The 18,620-nt window shown below is 42.7% G+C and overlaps 1 protein-coding gene across 1 annotated transcript in view; it reads right to left on the bottom strand.

Annotated features, from left to right (window-relative positions):
• LOC102928770 (usherin) overlaps positions 1-18,620 on the bottom strand; it is a 418,898-nt gene that overhangs the window by 267,518 nt on the left and 132,760 nt on the right. The window contains exon 17 of the mRNA XM_076548181.1: positions 6,762-6,941. Coding sequence (XP_076404296.1) covers positions 6,762-6,941 — 180 coding nt within the window. The remainder of the gene's footprint in view (positions 1-6,761; positions 6,942-18,620) is intronic.

Raw genomic sequence — 18,620 nt, 5'->3', positions numbered from 1 at the left:
CACAGATCGTTCCCTCAGATATTGAGCTATAGACATTTTAATTAATGATTGTCTGTGTATGTGTGGGCACACATGTGCTGGTCAGAGGACAGTTTGTGGGGATCACTTCTTCGCTTTCACCCTGGCGAGGCAGGGTCTCCCTTATCGCTTCTGCTCTTGTACTCACACGCTGCAAGCCAGTATTCCAGTCTAGCTGGCTGGCACTCCAGGCTGGCTGGCCTGTAAGGTCTGGTGGACTGTCCTGTCTCCGCCTCCATCTCACTGAAAGAGCACTGGGATACATACACTACTACATCCTGCTTTTCATGTGGGTCCCAAGGAGTTTAGATTTTAGACATGATTTTAGTGATCTAGATTTCTTGATATTTATACCAAAAGAAAATTTCCCTATTAATTTTGCTGGTAAGGGAGATTTTCTTGTATCTCCTTCAAAATGTAATAAATTGTTTTTCAAGTTTGGGTGCCTATACATCATTCCCTAAAAACAGGAAAGACTTGGGCTGAAGTGATGCCGCGGCAGTTCAAAGCACGTCCTGCTTTTGCAGAGGACCCTGCTTCTGATTTGATATCCACATGATGGCTCAAAACAATCCATCACTTCAGTTCTATGGGATCCAACACCCTCTTCTGATCTCTGTTGGCACTGGACATGCATGTGATACACTTATACACGTGCAAGTAAAATATGGATACACATAAAAATAAATAAATCTTAAAAGGTGAAAATAAGATCAAAGCAGGCAGACTTAATAGAAAGAGTTTCTATTTCTAACCTCCACATACAGGTCCAAATAAGACAAGAGAGCAAGGCAGGAGGTAAGCCCTGAGCGTCCACTAACTGTGCAAATAAACATACTGTTGCTGCATCCGCCAGGTAATTCTATAAGGTGCGGATTCTCAGCCAGCCCAGTTCCTAGGTGTGAAAACTGAGGATGAGGTGTACATGGTATTTGGGCATGGCAACACAGCCAGCTAGTCAAAGAAGGGGGTTGAAATCCGTGTTTGTGAGACTCTGAGTCCGGGGTTCGATGATGTAAGCTCTAACCATGGTGGATCCTCTCCCTGATGAGCCAGGTGATGAGGAGGGGGAGGGGCGGTGGAAAGCCTCTTGAGGATGCACCACTCGTGGTCACTTTCCCAGTCTGTCTGGTTTTCATTTTTGAAGAACACATTTCAGAAGATAACGGCTTCCCCGAGCCTTATATTTTTAATGGAGCATCTAAGCTGTAGTAATTCTAATCACAGGCTGAAACTACCAATTATTTATCACCAGAGAGAACTGTATGGGGTTGAGAAGCACAGGTGGATCAGCTCCTTCCTGATTACCTCGAAACCCTTTAGATAAACAGAAGAAAACGATTCCTTCTGCAAAAAATACGAAACATTCATAAAAAAATATCATCTGGCTGGAGCTCGTCAGTATGAAGTGTGTCAGTAATCATTTTAAACTATGCCCTTTTATGCTTCCTCTGTCTCTTTCTGCTTTCTGAGTAGGTCTTTGATGTAACAAAGACAGTTTCAGACAAGATTTCAGTTCATCTGAAAAAAAAAAAAGGTTTAAGTCTGGAGGCAAAATGCAGTGTATTTAAAATTTATACACTCCATAACGCCTTTGTTCTGAACTTGAAGATCCCGCAAAACTTGGGAGCTCCTTCACCTTCTTCTCTAAGCCTTCATTCACCCTCTGCTGATTATCTGGCCACCGTGGCTTTACCAGGCGCTTCCACCATTTAACTACATGCAGAGTCATGGCTGACCCCTTCTGATCAATTGCCAATCCATACAGGTTTGACTGATAAAAGAGCCAATTAGATTTAAGCAAATTAAGGGACATCACCAATGTCAACCACTTATTAAACCGAACACTGAATTCCATGCATACAAAACACAGATGCACAGAGCCCCATTAAGTGCTGAAATCCTAACCCCATTAGTAACTCCAGACCTTAGTGGGGTAAAGGTCACACGGAGGTTTCATATTTATGGATTAACGTTTAGATTCCTTTTTATTTTTTTTTAAACTCTGCCTAGAACTCTTGTACTTGTTCCATAATGCTATTTGAGAGCTTGGATTAAAGTGATCTTTCATTTCCCAGAGTATCTTAACACTAACTAAGAAGTATTGTATTTTAGAAATAATACAAAACAGACTGATTGCAGGATTTCAGAATCCCGAGAGCACAGGAGAGGTGGAGCTGGACTCCACTGATGCAGGCAAGAGATACTCCAGCAGGATCCCAGAGACTAAATATTAATGTTTTCTATTCAAGATTTTGGGGACTGAGTGCCATTAATGTGCATACTTAGCCCTTTGGTAGTGGTAACAACAGCTGACTTTACTTCCTACCTTCAAATCACATGGGTTTACCAGATCTCCTTTGCGTGTATGTGTGTGGCTTTGTTCATGTGTCTGCATGCATGTACATGTGCATGTGGGAGACAGAGTTGACATTCATGTTCCTGTTCCTCTTTCTGTTTGGAGACAGGGTCCCTCACTGAACCGGAGCGCTCTAATTCAGCTGGGCTGTCTGGCTGCTCTGTTCCACAGTGCTAGGTTCCTAAGTGTGAGCTGCATGCCTGGTGTGTAAGACACAGTTCTGGAGATTAAATGAGGTCCTATTGCTTGTGCAGCAAGTGCTTGGGCCAGTGAACCCTCTCACTGGCCTTGTGTTTCTTACGTTCAGTTCTCCCTTCAGCAAAAGGGAGTTGGAGACCAGGGAAGAGACATCTCACAAGCATCAGCTAAGAGATGAGGACCAGTGATGAGACATCTCAGAGGCATTAGCTAAGAGATGAGGACCAGTGATGAGACATCTCACAGGCATCAGCTAAGAGATGAGGACCAGTGATGAGACATCTCACAGGCATCAGCTAAGAGATGAGGACCACTGAAAATTCTTTTTTTAAAAAACTGTGTGTGAGGCCGGGCGGTGGTGGCGCACGCCTTTAATCCCAGCACTTGGGAGGCAGAGGCAGGCGGATCTCTGTGAGTTCGAGGCCAGCCTGGGCTACCAAGTGAGTTCCAGGAAAGGCGCAAAGCTACACAAGAGAAACCCTGTCTCAAAAAACCAAAAAAAAAAAAAAAAAAAACAAAAAACAAAACTGTGTGTGTGTGTGTGTGTGTGTGTGTGTGTGTGTGTGTGTGATGTGCAATGCCAGAAGAGTTCAGCAGGGGCCATCAAATCCCTTGGAGCTTGAGTGATAGGTAGTTGTAAAGAACCTGACAGGTTCTAGGAACCAAACTTTAAAAAGCCCCCTGAAAGTACATTTTTTTTCCACTCTTAAGTACTGAGCCACTCTTCCAGTCTGGCATTTAAAATTCTTCATACTGATTTTCCTTGTCTCTCTTTTCCAAATTCTTGCATAAGCTAAGCAGTATTCATCCTATGCTCATCTGAGAAGAAGCAACCAGCTAGGATCCACAAGTTCATGAAATGTGAGGCTATTTTACTCTAATTCTCTGGTTAGGGTTGCAGCTAGATTTACATGGGCACAGCCTTTCTCCTGCACAGAGAAGGTCCCAGCTTCGCAGCTATCGCATAAAGGTCCTCAGGTGGAGACTGGATCTGAGAGAACATGAGGAATGATAACCAATGGCTTAATGATTATTGAACTCTTTATCTGGGTATGCATGGAGTACATGCATGCACATGCAGGTCCAGGTGCATATATACATATGCTCGAGTGGATGCCAGGTGTCTGGATTGGTCGCGCCCCACCTTATTCGCCCGAGACAGTGGCTCTGGTTGAACTGCACCTCGCTGTTCTGGTTAGATTGGCTGGTGGCAAACCACCCACAACGATCCTCCTGCCTCAATGCCCTACAGTTCTGGGGTTACAGACATTCTTAGCTCCGTGGACTATGCTGTGTGCTGGGGACCTGAATTCAGGTCCTCATGCTGTGTAGCAAGCGCTTTACCTATGAGCCATTCCCTCAGCCTCTCATTAAGCCATCCTGACCAACTTATTCATGCACTCACCAATTATTCATCACACACCTACCATGTGCCAGGTTTGATCTAGGCACCGAAGATAAAAAAGATCAGGGAATAGCCCCTGCTATGTGGAATCTTACAGGGAGAAAGCGTGATGGTCAAATTAAACAGGTGACTTCAATACACATGGGTGTACTCTGGGCTCTAGAGTGAATCTCAGGCTAGATTGGCAAGAGATAGCATGCTGATGAACTGACTAAGTAGGTGAATTTACTCATGTAAGTGAGTGGACGTGTGTGTGTGTGTGTGTGTGTGTGTGTGTGTGTGTGTGTGTGTCCATGCATGTGTATATGTGTGTGTGCATGTGTGCCTGCACATGTGTGTGAGTGCATGTGTGCATGCATGCATGTGTGTATATGTGTGTATGTTTGGCAAGTGTTTGTGTGCCCATGCGATTGTGTGGAGACAGAGGACATTGGGTATCTTGATACAACCTTCTTCCCCTTATTTCCTTGAGACAGAACCTTTACTGAACCTTGACCTCACCATTTTTGTACGAGGGTGAGTGTCATTTAGACCAGGTACCCACTGTCTCTCCCTTCACATCCCCAGTACTGGGGTCACAGGCATGCAGTCATGCCCAGCTTTAACATGACAGCAGACTTTGCAAAGGCAGCTCCTCATGTTTCTGCAGTAAGCACTCTCACATGCTGAGCCACGCCCCCCCCAGCCCTGCAGGTAATATTTGATAGCAAATTCTAGGTAAAGAAAAACCAGTGGCATTCCCCCCACCACACTTTCTGTTGTGGTGTTTTTGATGTATCTGAAATGAATCCATAGCTCAGGCTACTTCATTTCAAACCTCCCATTCATTATCCAGCAGAGAAAGACACTAGGAACTCGGCATCACCATTAAAGAGGTCAGCCACTGAAAGCAAAGAAAAGGCAGTGCCTGTACCAGCCAAACACAACGAAGCCAGCAGCACACAGAAGCACCTCTGCCCGTCGGTTCCCTTCTGCGTGCTGGCTCATTTACTGTCCATTTCAGTATGAAGCACAGCTCACTGGAAGGCATGCAAGATTTCTTTAATAACTCTCAGCACTAATTTAATTCTACTTAAACACACATATTCTACTGAATGCCACATGCTTTTCAGCATGATTTTTATGTGTAAATCATGATAATATGTTTTCAGCTCATTAAGTAAAAGGAAGCATGAACTAAAACCTATTTAATCAATGAGGTGTCACCTTTAAACTGCCACAAGGTCATAAAAAAGATCATTTCAAAGCGATAAGTTTCCTAATTGTAATCAACAACAATCTAATGACGGGAGAAAATAAGTCCTAATGGTGGCAATAAAGTGGCGCATACTCTATCTCTAAGGATACTGCTTCCTCTTTGGGTGAAGGGTCACCTCCCTAATCTGGACTTCTGGGTACTTACTCTCAATGGCTACACTGATCCCAGATGGTGTGAGCCACAGAGGAACCTCAGCTTTGCCACACACCCATAAAGCAATGACCTAGTTACTTCTATTTCCATTACATTGATCTTTGTATTGGTAAACAGACCCTCACGTGTGAACTGAGTGAGCAATAGGAATGTGCTATTTTAGCCGAGTCATTATCCCATATGCACAGAAGACCTTACTTGAACATACAGGCTTGAATCCACGGACAACGTATGAAGCAGGCTCCTTTGTGAACACAAACTGAATTATTAAAAATTAAGAATGATCTAAGCCAGTATAGACAGCTGTAAAAGGAGTACATAGTAAGGTTCTTCAATGCCTGAAGTTTGGCTGCAGGACAGACACTAGATCTCCTTGGTCCTTCTCCTGGAGTATGTTCAGAAAGCCCACATTCTGAGACTCAGGTGAGAGCCATGTTCTTATTACTCTGAGACATGCTTCCTGTTCAGGAGCTGTGAATACCAATCTTGGGGAGATTTCTTCTTGCCACTTAGACCTCACAAATAGGACATGGGTGGAGACTGCATATTTTCTAGGATAATTATGATTATTTAAACTGCACCAATTTTAAATAGAAATATTCAAAATAAACATACCGAGAATGCATTGCATTTCACACAGGAAAGGCTGTCATGACTGCTAGGATGAAGTGTTTATTCAGTGTGTGAATGAGAGTCCTATTGTAACAGCCACTTGCTGATCCTTACAAAGAGGACCTATATTTTAAGTTTGATATTATCAATATGTCCTGCAAAGGGGCAAAGGGGTCATACCTTTTCACAATTTTTCAGTAGTCCCTGAACACTGAGGCCCCATCCCCACCCCATTGTCTGTCTCCTTCCAAATACGTTGGCAAAATTGAAAAATCTGTCAAGTTGAAGAAAGGAGAAAACAAAAAACCAAACTACTAATTAAAAAAAACATATTTATTAATGTTCTTAAGATAAAGATACCCAGAGATACCTATATATACAGATATACACATACACATGTACATACACATACACATGGCCACACACACACACATACACATGTATACAGACACACATATGCATACACATACACAGACAGATATAGATAGACACACACACATGCACACATGTACACAGGCATACAGACACACACACATGCACACACACACACACACACACACACACACACACTGTAATAAGAAAACATACTCATCAAAGCAATAAAAGGATATCAATAATGAGTTTTCAAAAAACCAAACTGCCCAAACACTCAGAACTACAACCGAGCCTCTAAGTTGTAAAATAAAGTGTCCAACAGTCACTCGGTTCTAGGCTTCCTGTTTAAGTCCGGACACCGACGACAGTTTTCACAGACTCACCTGCTGGAGGCATGTCAACAGAGACAGGGTCACTGAGCACGCTGCCCCGGCTGTTGGAAGCATTCACTTGTACTGTGTAGTGTGAGTAAGGAACCAAGCCGTCCACCAGCACCCAGAGCTGCTTCCCTTCACTGCTGTGCATGGTTTTCGTGCCACTGAGAAGGGTGTAGTTATCCCCTGCTGATTGAAGAGGAAAATTACATTTAGTGATGATTTTCTTCAGTTACTTGAGTATTTTCTTGGGTTGATAAAGATGCAATGTCAAGCTGAATTAAGATATAGATACCCAGAGATACCTGTATATACAGATATACACATACACATACACATGGCCACACACACACATACACATGTATACAGACACACATATGCACACACATACACAGACAGACAGATATAGATAGACACACACACATGCACACATGTACACAGGCAGCACCGATTGCATGTGTTCCCATCAGTGTGTACATTCACTTCAGCTTGCTATGAATAAAACAAAGCCTGTGCTAGTACCTACAGATCACTGGCGTCAAACTGACTTGATATGCAAAGACAATGTGTTGTTATATAACAAGCACTATGCATACAAAGAAAAAGTGTCCAGATATAGAAATGGATCCCTTGATGATTTATTTATTTATTTTTCATAATCCTTGAGTTTTCTTTAATATACAGAAAGAAAGAAGTAACGCCTCCCGGTAAAATGGTTCTGTCTATAGATAGCACACTCTGATATCCACTGTCTACCTCTCACCCTGCTTGAGCGTTAGCCTGGCCTGTTTCTATTTAATCCTTAAACTGGGATTGCTCAGAACATCATAAAACAGTTGCTGTGGGTGGGCTGCCAGATGTGTCCATATTGACCTGAACATCTGTATCCAGCTTTCTTAGCAGATGCAGAAGCCTTTGGTTGCATAAAGCAATCGCTTCCCATGTACCCTCACTGTATCCCACCACCTCCATCCTGTCAAATCTCTGGTAAACCCATCTCGAATCCCAGTCTGTATAGGACATAGAGAAATGCTGCACCCTGGTAATAATGGCTCCTCTCTTCCAAACCCTGCATAACATTCATGGCAAAAAGAGAGTGGAGGAGAACTAAAAATTTTTAGAATTAAAAAAAGAACCGAGTTAGAGTTTAAAAATATGACATTTACTTTAAAAGTCACATTTTTAAAGCATACATGGAGGAAACATTGTTTTTAGTTTTAGTCAAATATAGGAGTGTGTTAGATACTCTTTAAAAACACAAGGTAAAGAACCATTAATAAATACTGTTAATTACATCAAACAGGCTGCCTTCCTTTGTCAAAATGTTTCCTGTTATACATTTATTCCAACAGCTTTGAGAAAAACGAGTAAAAACCACCAGGATACTGGATATAGAGGAAGCAAAGATATCTGCACGACCTAATAATAACAGCATACTATTTGATTAAAGTGTAAAAGACGGTCACATGATACAAGCAATTTCACATTGTAAAGAAATTTGAATGCCTACAATATTTTTAAAGTCATATCTTCATAAATTAGCAGAAAAAGTGCAAAGAAATGAATGCACACAGTGATTATCATACTGTGCCACTATCAAAGTTAGTTAAGTTCTTACTTTCCTGCACCCAGCATAAAATATGTGCTAAAAAACAAAAAACAAAACGAAATGAAACAACAACAACAACAACAAAAAAAAAACCGAAACAAACCAAAAAAACACCTGAGTGATTTGGGCTTCTTAGCACAAAACTAAGAAGCATGCGTGGGTGGTTCATCAATGTACGCAGCTTATTAACTGCCCTGTGAAAAATTCTACCCAGTTCTCTCATAACAATGAACAAAACAATAAGGACCGCTGCTGTTTTTGCTGTAATCCATACAAATTCTACCTGCAAATATTGAGCATTGGCAAGTGGTTAAGATGGAAGCACCTGGAATTTTGTTTTCTCAGTGATCATTAACTACGGGTTAATCATCAAAAGCCATCGTTGTTCATTTAAGCGACCAGCACAAACCTGATCACATCATGCTGTTGTGCTATCAGGTAATATTCCAAATTCTAAAACTAACAGGAGTCTCATAGTTGGTTAGGGTGTGGTCATTTTATGAAATGTGGGTAGGGTAGATAAAGCTAGACATATACAAAAAAGATATTTACACTATTTATAATAATTTCAGGCTGAAGGAAGTAGCTAAAAATTTTATTGTGACAAAGTATGCACAGTGAAGTGTCTTCTGTGGCCACAAGAAACCCCACAATAATTTGTGATTTGGGTCTTGAGATTGATACAGGCAAAGGGATGATTATCCCAGAGAAAATAATCAGTGTTCATGGACTAGAACACTGGGAAGCATAATTGCTGCTCATTTCCAGTGAAGAAATGTTCCAAGTTTACAGAGTGACATCAAGTCCAAAATGGAGAACTCTTATTTTGACATTTATGCAATGTAATGCCCACGGAGTTCTGAATGCAGCTTTTAAGGGCTCACTCCACTCAAGTTCCTTCTGAATGATGCCACGTTAGCATGTGGAAGTTCTTTATGGCTAGCTTTGTGACTTGATTTGATTGAAGTACTGTTTGTAAGGAGCCTATGGTGCCCATGAGTTGGCACCCAAATGCATAAAATAGGGTCCCTGCTCTCAAGAGGTCTGCTGAGAGGACATGCAGGTCTTTTCTGATCATTGTCTATGCACAATCACATGATCGCATCAGCACATCTCTAGGTCTCAGGACACCCAGCTCTTCAGAAGCATTTTTACTTCTGGCTGAAGCAACGGCTGCTGTTGTCACATGCTTAGCTGTAAAATCCCCCAAAAAGGTCACCTTACCCTCCAGAGACCCAGACAGATGCTCATCTGACAAGGAAGTTGTGTAATTTGTGCATCTTATGAAAGATTGAAAATTGTAAAACACCAACAAAAGTCTAAAATTATGTCACAAGAGAATAATTTTACCTATTTCTAGCCAGGCACAAACACAAGGGTATGCATCTGTGCTCAGAACACTGGTGGAGGTATCTTCCTTCCTTTGATTTGTTTATTTGTATTGGAAGCAATTTTTGAGCTATAAAACAGACCCTATCCTCTATTTTTCTCTGAAAATGGCATGGCAGAGAGAAATACATTAAGTACCACTTTATTCTAAGTTTGCCATATAACGACATTAATACATGGTAATTATACAATTAGTTGTAATGTTAGTTTCTAGCTATAGAACAATGATTACTGAGTAATTATAAGAAGTATATAATTACTCAATAATTATGAGAAGGAAGTAATTATATAACCATTTTGCTCAGCTCAAAAACGAACACGTGTATCTTCAGGAGCCATGCAGCTGAGTGAGTGTGATCTTCTCTTGTGCCTCCGCAAACACATGGTTTGGTTCCCAGAACCTAGAGAGACAGTCAGGACTTCCACTCTCCAGGTTCAAAACCGAACGTGGATCCACAGATCAGAGCTCTTTGTCCATCCCATCACCTGCCCCTTCCCCTTCTCTCTCAGCTCCATGACTTTGGGCTCTTAGATAAGGGGGCCGATTTGCTAAAATGCACAGCATGGGATTGCCCCTCTGCACCGAGCTGCGTGTTAGCATTTTCTTCGGCCTGTACATAAATTCCTGTGGGCTGGAAAGGTGCATCCACATTGGTTCAGTCTCAAAAACTAAGCTAGGGAAGCCCGAGGTGAAACATACTCTGTCACAGTGTCCACTCCTGTTTGCTCAGCCTAAGCCCACACTGTGTGGATGTGATAGTGGGTGGTGGAGGTCCCTTTAGGTTTCAGGGTTTGGGAACCACAGCTTACCACACCCTGAACTCCAGTCATTGTGATGGTTAGCAGTGCCTCTCTGATCCACGCTGGCCTAGCTTGACTTGAGGCCCTGGGCTTCAAGCCCATCGAGGGGGAACTAGACTCTTTGCAGAATGGGCTGTTTTTAGCAGTAATCCAGGGTTCATCCCCACTGCAGTCACTTAGAGCCATCTCACAAAATTGCATACACCTGAGCTGTGCACTAACCTACTTTGGGAGGCTATCAGCATAGAAGCCAGAAATCACTGAATGATTCATTCTTCAACATGCTGAAATTTGAGAGCTACTGACTGAATTATTTATTTGTAGTTATGCTATTTTAAAAAATTTATTTATTTGTATGAGTGTTTTATTTGTATTTATGTCTGTGCATCTCGTGTATGCCTGATGTCCATAGAGGTCAGAGGAAGGTATTGGATTCCCCAGGAACTGAAGTTATAGATAACTGTAAATCACCAAATGGGTGTTGGGAACAGAACCTGAGTCCTTTGCAAGAGCAACAAGTGCTCTTAAATACTGGGCTCTCTCTCTAGCCAACAGTTCAGCTACTCTTAGAGTAATGATCCCAGCTCATCTAATCTACTTCTAGAAGTAGCTGGACCACACATGGCTTTCTAGCTGATAAAGCTTTAGACTCTGGCTATAGGCTGTAAAATGTTTATTCTGTTAGTAAATTAGCCATATAAAGAGAGTATCATGCTATGGGATGTTCTGTATGTCCTGTGGGAGCCCGTTCTTGGGTTCCTCATGGCTTTACCCAGCAGATCCTCATAGAGGATGATTAGGACCACCGTCATGAGTGCAGGTGTCTGCACTTGGCTGTGCTGTGGGATGGTCTGTATGTCAAGTTGCTCTGATTGGTCAATAAATAAAACACTGATTGGCCCGTGGCTAGGCAGGAAGTATAGGCGGGACTAACAGAGAGGAGAAATAAAAGAACAGGAAAGCAGAAGGAGTCACTGCCAGCCACTACCCTGACAAGCAGCATGAAAAGATGCCGGTAAGCCACAGGCCGCGTGGCAGGGTATAGATTTGTGGAAATGGATATAATTTAAGCTATAAGAACAGTTAGCAAGAAGCCTGCCACGGCCATACAGTTTGTAAGAAATGTAAGTCTCTATGTTTACTTGGTTGGGTCTGAGTGGCTGTGGGACTGGCAGGTGACAAAGATTTGTCCTGACTGTGGGCAAGGCAGGAAAACTCCAGCTACAGTATAAATCTAACAAATAGGACCTATCTTCAAAGCCTACAAAATCCAACACAACTGCTGTATGAGAAATTTTGATATATGCATGAAAGAATTTTAAAGTGAGTTATCATTGATTATTGTGGCATCTAGGACAATAATAACCCTCAGATTTTCTGTGTCTTCTCCTTCTGTACCTCTCATTGATGGTGCAGAGACTAGACACAGTCCTATTACATCACGAGGAGGGGACAAGTTTTGTATAGATCATAGAACTGATATCTTATTACTACTATTGTTTTTATGTGTATATGTGTGGGTATATGCATCTGTGTACAAAAGGGCCAGAAGTCATCAGTTCCCTTAGACCTGGTGTTACAGGCAGCTGTGAGCTACTCTAGGATAGTGCTGGGAACTTTATGTGCTCTTGACCACTGAGACATGTTCAGGCCACAGAATATCCTTGGGAGCTAATAACTGTCTATAATCTAGTTCCTGGTGATGCGGCACCTTCTTCTAGCTTCTTGGGTACCAGGCAAAGGCACAGACATGGTGTACAGGCTTACATAAAATCAAAACACTATATACATAAAAAACAAAATAGATCAATCCTTTAAAAAGAGAACCCCCACACTGCTATTTCAGGATATTCCAAATTTTGTGGAGTCTTCAAATATCTTATATCATCTAGTTCTACTTTCCTCTCTTTGAAGAAAGAGAGTTAGAGGAGGAAACAATCACAGTGCATGTCATGTGGCCAACAGGTTCATTTGCTGCTCCTGCCTCAGCGCCCAGGCCTCCTAAACTGCTAATAGTATCAATGCCCATTTTCTAGGCATTGATACACCTCAATGTTCTTATTGTTGAATAACAGAATATTGCCTGTGAAACTATTTTGTTAAGTGAGAACCACCAGAAGCAGGTATTTTTGTATGTCACATGCAGGATGTAAGATGATTACTATCCTGGGATAGTGTCCTGTGGGGTTTTCTTGATTGAAATCACGTAAGTGGGTATCCTTTCTCATTCTTGTAATGTTCATTGTCACAAAAATTTTAATGCACCATATATTCCATAATTTTTTTCCTCTGTGCCGTACTGCTCTGACCTTTTCAATATTCTATAATTTGACTGGCTGGCCGTTTCTGTTCTCTTCCTTTTTACAGCCTTATTAACTTGTAGGAAAGAGGTGAGATGAACCACCAATCAGAATACATAATATTGCAAAGGTCAGCACAGCCGCACACGGCATCACAAACCAATACTGCATGCCAGGCACTAACACCCTGATATCTTATTCATGTGACAAAAACTGTAACAAGAACAGAAAATGGCACAACATGAATCCATTCTCCAGACGGAGATTATAATGAGAAATGACAGCGAACAAACCAAACCTTGTGATGATTTCATATGTCACACTTGGTGCTGCTTCAAACCGGCCCCTGTCTGAATCCAATTAGACCTTAAGGTAGAAAAGGTGTTAACTAATTTTCCTATTTCCGGCTACAAAAAAAAAAAAAAAAAAAAAGCTGCATTTCTACCACACTGAGGTCTCAATTTTAGAGGTGTTATATTCCATCTGTCCCAATCGCTTTGCACTCTGCCAATACCCACCCCTCCCCCCAAAAAACTCAGGCATGGAAGGCCATACAGCAGGTCGTGGTGGCAAGGTGAGCTGGCACTTTGACGGTGCTCAGGATGCTAGGCTACTCTGGACAGCAATTACTAGTATTTACACTTTTGCTTCTCCTTCATGGAGACACTATTTTAGATGATTTTACTCACAAAGTGTATCCTCCAAGTTTCGTCATGCTATAGGTCTCTGAGTAGAATGGGTCTCAAAGGTGCTGGGAGTTCATTTTGTAACTTATATATGGACTCAGCAACCCCTGAACTGGAGATAAGCATGTGACCACACACAAAATGTTAGTTGGAAACTACTTACCTAGTGTCTGTCTGTCTCTCTTGCCTCCCTTTTCTCTCCTTTATCCTCCCTCCCTCTCTTCCTTTCTTTAAGTTTCATTCCCCCCCACCAGGTAGTCTTTCTTGACTTTGTGGTGTCACTGACAGTGGACTTGAACTTCTGACCCTTACGCCTGCACCTCCACAGTACTGGACTCACAGGCTGTGTTACCAGGCCTGGTTTACTCTGTGCTGGGGACAGAATCCAGGGCTTCATACCCGCTAGGCAAGTGCTTGCCCAACCACCCTGCATCCTTAGCTCATAGCTTTTGTTGTCTTCTTTTATTTTTTTGGCATTACAATCACCTCATTTCTCCCCTCCCTCTCTCCCTGCACACCCTTCCATATACCCCTCCCAGCTCTCTTTCTTTTTAACCTAACGTTTCAAAAGAGGAAGAAAGAACTTGCCTGGGAACTGCTTAGTCCTCTGAGGACAGAGCCCTGTGAATATATCATATTTCTTGCCACTCCTGTGATTATTCTATGTGATTTTAATTAGTTGCCATCAGGTAAAAGGTCTACTCCTTTGATTGCTCTTTAAATTAGTCACTCTGCAGCGTGACACTTCTACGACGGGGAATAAATATACACAATATCTCATCAATGCAACGGAGGTTGCATGTTCAGGCTGCTCTGGTACGAGCTCAGCAACGGCTCTGTCATGTCCAGACTCTTCCTGTCCTGTCCGGTCGGTTGCTTTATCAGCACACGAGTCAGACTATGACACTGGGACCTTTTAAGTGTGTTAAGTCATTCATTAAAAGAGTCCTTGGAGGCACAGTTTGTCTCCATCCAGCCTCTTCTCTGCTCCATAGTCTTGTTTTCCCAAGTGGACATCATGTTACTAACATCAGAAGTGAGTGGAAGATCAAGAGGATATGCTAATGCTCTGGACACTCTCAGTGGTACTATCAACCTAAAACTGCCTTCAGAACAAAGCCTGTTAGAATTGTGTCAAGATTTGGACCGTGGGATCTGTTTTTGTCAACTATGTTATAATCTGAAAAGTCAGACTTATTGTCCTACTTTGATGGTTTTCTCTCCATTTTTCAACAACAAATTCCAAATGGGCAAGTGCAAGAGTGATTTGGCCAATTGAGTTCCAGTCACAGAAAGTGGTCTCCAGTTTCCACACCGGTGGGCATGCACACAATTCTTTTATCACCAGAATGTTTCCTGGTAGCGTTCCTACATAGTCCTTCCATACACGACGAACATACAGACACAGAACATATAGGTGCCTAATCTTTTATGCCACTGTGATCAATTGGAAAATCCAATTGCCATTATTGATCCCAGAGCACTGGCCATCACCAACTGCTGTTTCATGACAGCCAAGAATTTAGACTTTTACTGTGAGGGTTTATATGTGCTTGCAAAGCATCCTCAGTTTAAGGACAGCAGCTCCCTAAGGAGTGTAGCATCGGGTGGGGATTGTATAGTTTTTCTGAGGACTTCTATCAGTTTTCCTTGAGAAACAGGCTATCATACTTCTTGTGCCTTACCATCATATATCAGGATTACCAGCAGCAGCAGCAGCAGCAGCAGCAGCAGCAGCAGCAGCAGCAGCAGCAGCAGCAGCTCAGAGCTACCCATGCTTAGGACCTCATGGTCTAAGACTTGTCACACCTTACCAGCTCTTTAGCAGAGGGTCTCAAAAGTGGGACAATCAAGGTGTTGCTGGGCCAGAAGCCCCACTTCTAGGTTCTAAAGAGGAAAGACTGCCTTTCAGTACAGGTTGGCAGTATCTGGACCTTGCAGGCTGCCTGGCCCGAGGGTTTTGGTTTCTTGGTAGCATTGAGCTGACCGTTGCTTTGGGTCACTGGCTGCTTGTTAATGAGGCCTTTCTTCTAGGTCTCATGGTGAGGGTCTGCCTAGGATGGCCTCTTGCAATGCCAGGGACATAATTTCCCAGCAAGATGGCTTCCAGTCTTTTTCAGGGAGCCCACAGGAGTCACAGCTCACCTCCTTTGTACCATTCCGCTGATTTGATCACAGTGAGAGAAGGCTTTTCACAAGGGCATGAGACCAGGAACTAGGGATCACAAATGCACCTCCTAGTCTGTATATAAAGCTTCTAAATATGCGACTTCAAATTACCTTTCTGGAGAGTTTTGGGGATCACTTGTGAGCTCTAAAAAGTGTTTGGGGAGAAGGATGATAAATTCACCACCACCAAAGTCACCCATCCTTCCCAAATGTCTAACCAAATCAGAAGAAAACCAGAGAGAAAAAACAAAGGTTAACAAAGCAGCTAAAGGTTCTGATGGGGTGATCATGAAAATGAGAAGATGAAAGAACGGAGCGGCCAGCACGATGATACATACCTGTCATTCCAGTGTTTAGCAGCCTGGGGTAGGAAGACCATCCCAAGTTTGAGACGAGTTCAGGCTATAAAGTGAGTTCAAGGGCAGATGGGCTATAGAGTGAGACCTTATCTCAAAAAGAAAGGGGGGAGGGGGAGGAGAGGAAGGGCAGTCATTCTGTAGAAGTCATTAGATGTAGAAGGCAGTTAAGACAAGCCTCTGTGCTGAACAAACACGACTCACAGCTCTCCCAGAGCCCACATAGAAACCAAGGAAAACACTGAGAATATGCTTAGCCTCTGCATTCTGCCAGAGAGTCTTCAGAATGGGAGGCCAGTCAGTCAGAGATGCTTGTCCTGTAGAGACAGAGCTGCCTGTCCTGTGGAGACAGAGCTGCCTGTCCTGTGGAGACAGAGCTGCCTGTCCTGGGGAGACAGAGCTGCCTGTCCTGGGGAGCTTTGTACTGTCTGAGAAGTCAAGAGTCCAGGAGTGGGAGGTGCATCCTCAGAGAAAACTTAATTGGGCACCAGAATGAACTAAATTCCACAGGTTCTGTCTGACTCTCTCTCTAATCTCTACCTCACTCTATCCTCCCAAGCAACAGATTGTAGATGGAACTTTTTGTCTCACCCAGTCCCGCAGCTGTTCAGTCCCAAATAAACACACAGAAGCTTTTATTAATTACAAACTGTTTGTCCTATTGCTCAGGCTTATAACTAAATAACTCTTATGTTTAAATTAACCCATAATTCTTATCTATGTTTAGCCACATGGCTTGGTACCTTTTCTCAGTCCAGCATTTTCATCTTACTTCCTCTGCGTCTGGCTGGTGACTCCATCTCTGCCTTTCCTCTTTCCAGCCTTCTCCTAGTCTAGTCTCCCCACCTACACTTCCTGCTTGGCTACTGGCCAATCAGTGTTTTATTAAACCAATAGGAGTGACAAATCTCTACGGTGTGCAAGAACATTATCCCCCAGCAACAGACAAGTACATTAAGAGAACATGCAGGGCTCAGAGAACATTCAAAGCTCAGGTTGATAGAAGACCAACTGTAAGCCAAAGAAGGTCAAGTGTAGATGAATTTCTAAGCAGTCTTACTAAATAAGAAACACAGAGCCAAATACAGAGGTAATAGCCAAAGAGATCAGAGAACTAGCAAAGAGCCACAACTACCTTATCTTACCACCTCACTGCCTTTGCTTCCCCAGAGAGAGCTTCTTCCTGTCTAACCTGTGTTTTTATTGCCTTCCTGTTCTGCTTTCTCATTGGCTCTACGCTCAGACATATGATTTCTTTATCACTGCCTGTCTGTACAGACCTCTAGGTCTCTATGATTGGTACTGGGATTAAAAGCTCATGTCACCACACTTGGCTGTGTCCTTGACCACATAGAGACTCTGCCTGTCATGTGATCAGATTAAGGGTGTGGGCTACCACCACCTGACTTCTGTTTATGGCTCCCTGACCTCTGATCTCCAGGCAAACTTTATTTATTAACATACAAATAAAATATCACATTTCAGCACAAATAAAGTATCACCACAGTCAAGTTCAGAACATCAGTCCTGCCCATAAAGAAACATAAAAAGATGAAGCAATCATGTAGCCTGTAGTGTGAGTGGAGAGATAATCACCTGTAGTTGGACTTTTTTATCAGCTCTGTAGGTTCTCCAATAATGACACGGAGACTTATTATTAATCATGAAAGCTTGGTCGATAGCTTAGGCTTGTTCCTAACTAGTTCATATAGTTTAAATGAACCCATATCTTTGAATCTATGTTCTTTTATGTGGTTTGGTTACCTTCACTCTCTACTCCCCATGCTGCTTCCTCCCCATCTGGCTGGTGACTCTGCCCTTCTTCCCTGCATCCTCTGTGCCTGGAAATCCTGCCTACCTATTGGCCATCCAGCTTTTTATTAAACCAATCAGAGTAACACATCTTTACAGTGTACAAAAAGATTATTCTACAACAATCACCTTAAGAGATGAAAGGAAGTATCTCAGAGACAGAGGAACACTGGAAATAAAACCAAAAAGGCAAAAACAAAAGCAAGCAAGCAAACAAAAATCCTTATTAAGTATTTAGTAAACAAGCTAGTTGAAACTAGTTAGATGCTAAAAACCAAAAGAACAGAGCAATGAAAAGCTTTTCTGGAACCATCATCCATCAAGAGAAAGATCCAACATTATAATAGGATTCTCATCCCACAGGAAAAAAGCAGCCAGGAATGTCATTTTGTTCCAGGAGGATCTGAGTCAGCTTGCTGGTTTGCTGTGACTGAAAGGCTGTGGGAGAAGATGAAGGGCCCATGATCATCAATTTGCTAATTAGATGTTTCCACTCATAGAATGCAAAGCTTGAAGGAGAGAACCAATGGCTGGAGACAGTTCTAGATAGCTCTAGAGCTGTTGAGGATGCAGAAGCCGAGCTGTGATTTCCCAGGACCACTGTATGATGGTATCTGACACCAGAGAAGCTGCCCTAGTGTCTGCTGTCCTGTGTGCAGCCTGCCTGGGAGATGCTGCCTGTGGAATCTGTGTGCATACAACTCTAACTTCCCCAAGGCCCTGGATTCCAAGACTGCTACAATGCT

The sequence above is a fragment of the Peromyscus maniculatus genome, chromosome 11 (assembly GCF_049852395.1).
Source record: "Peromyscus maniculatus bairdii isolate BWxNUB_F1_BW_parent chromosome 11, HU_Pman_BW_mat_3.1, whole genome shotgun sequence".
Taxonomy (NCBI): Eukaryota; Metazoa; Chordata; class Mammalia; order Rodentia; family Cricetidae; genus Peromyscus; species Peromyscus maniculatus.
This window is presented reverse-complemented; position numbering and strand designations above follow the sequence as displayed.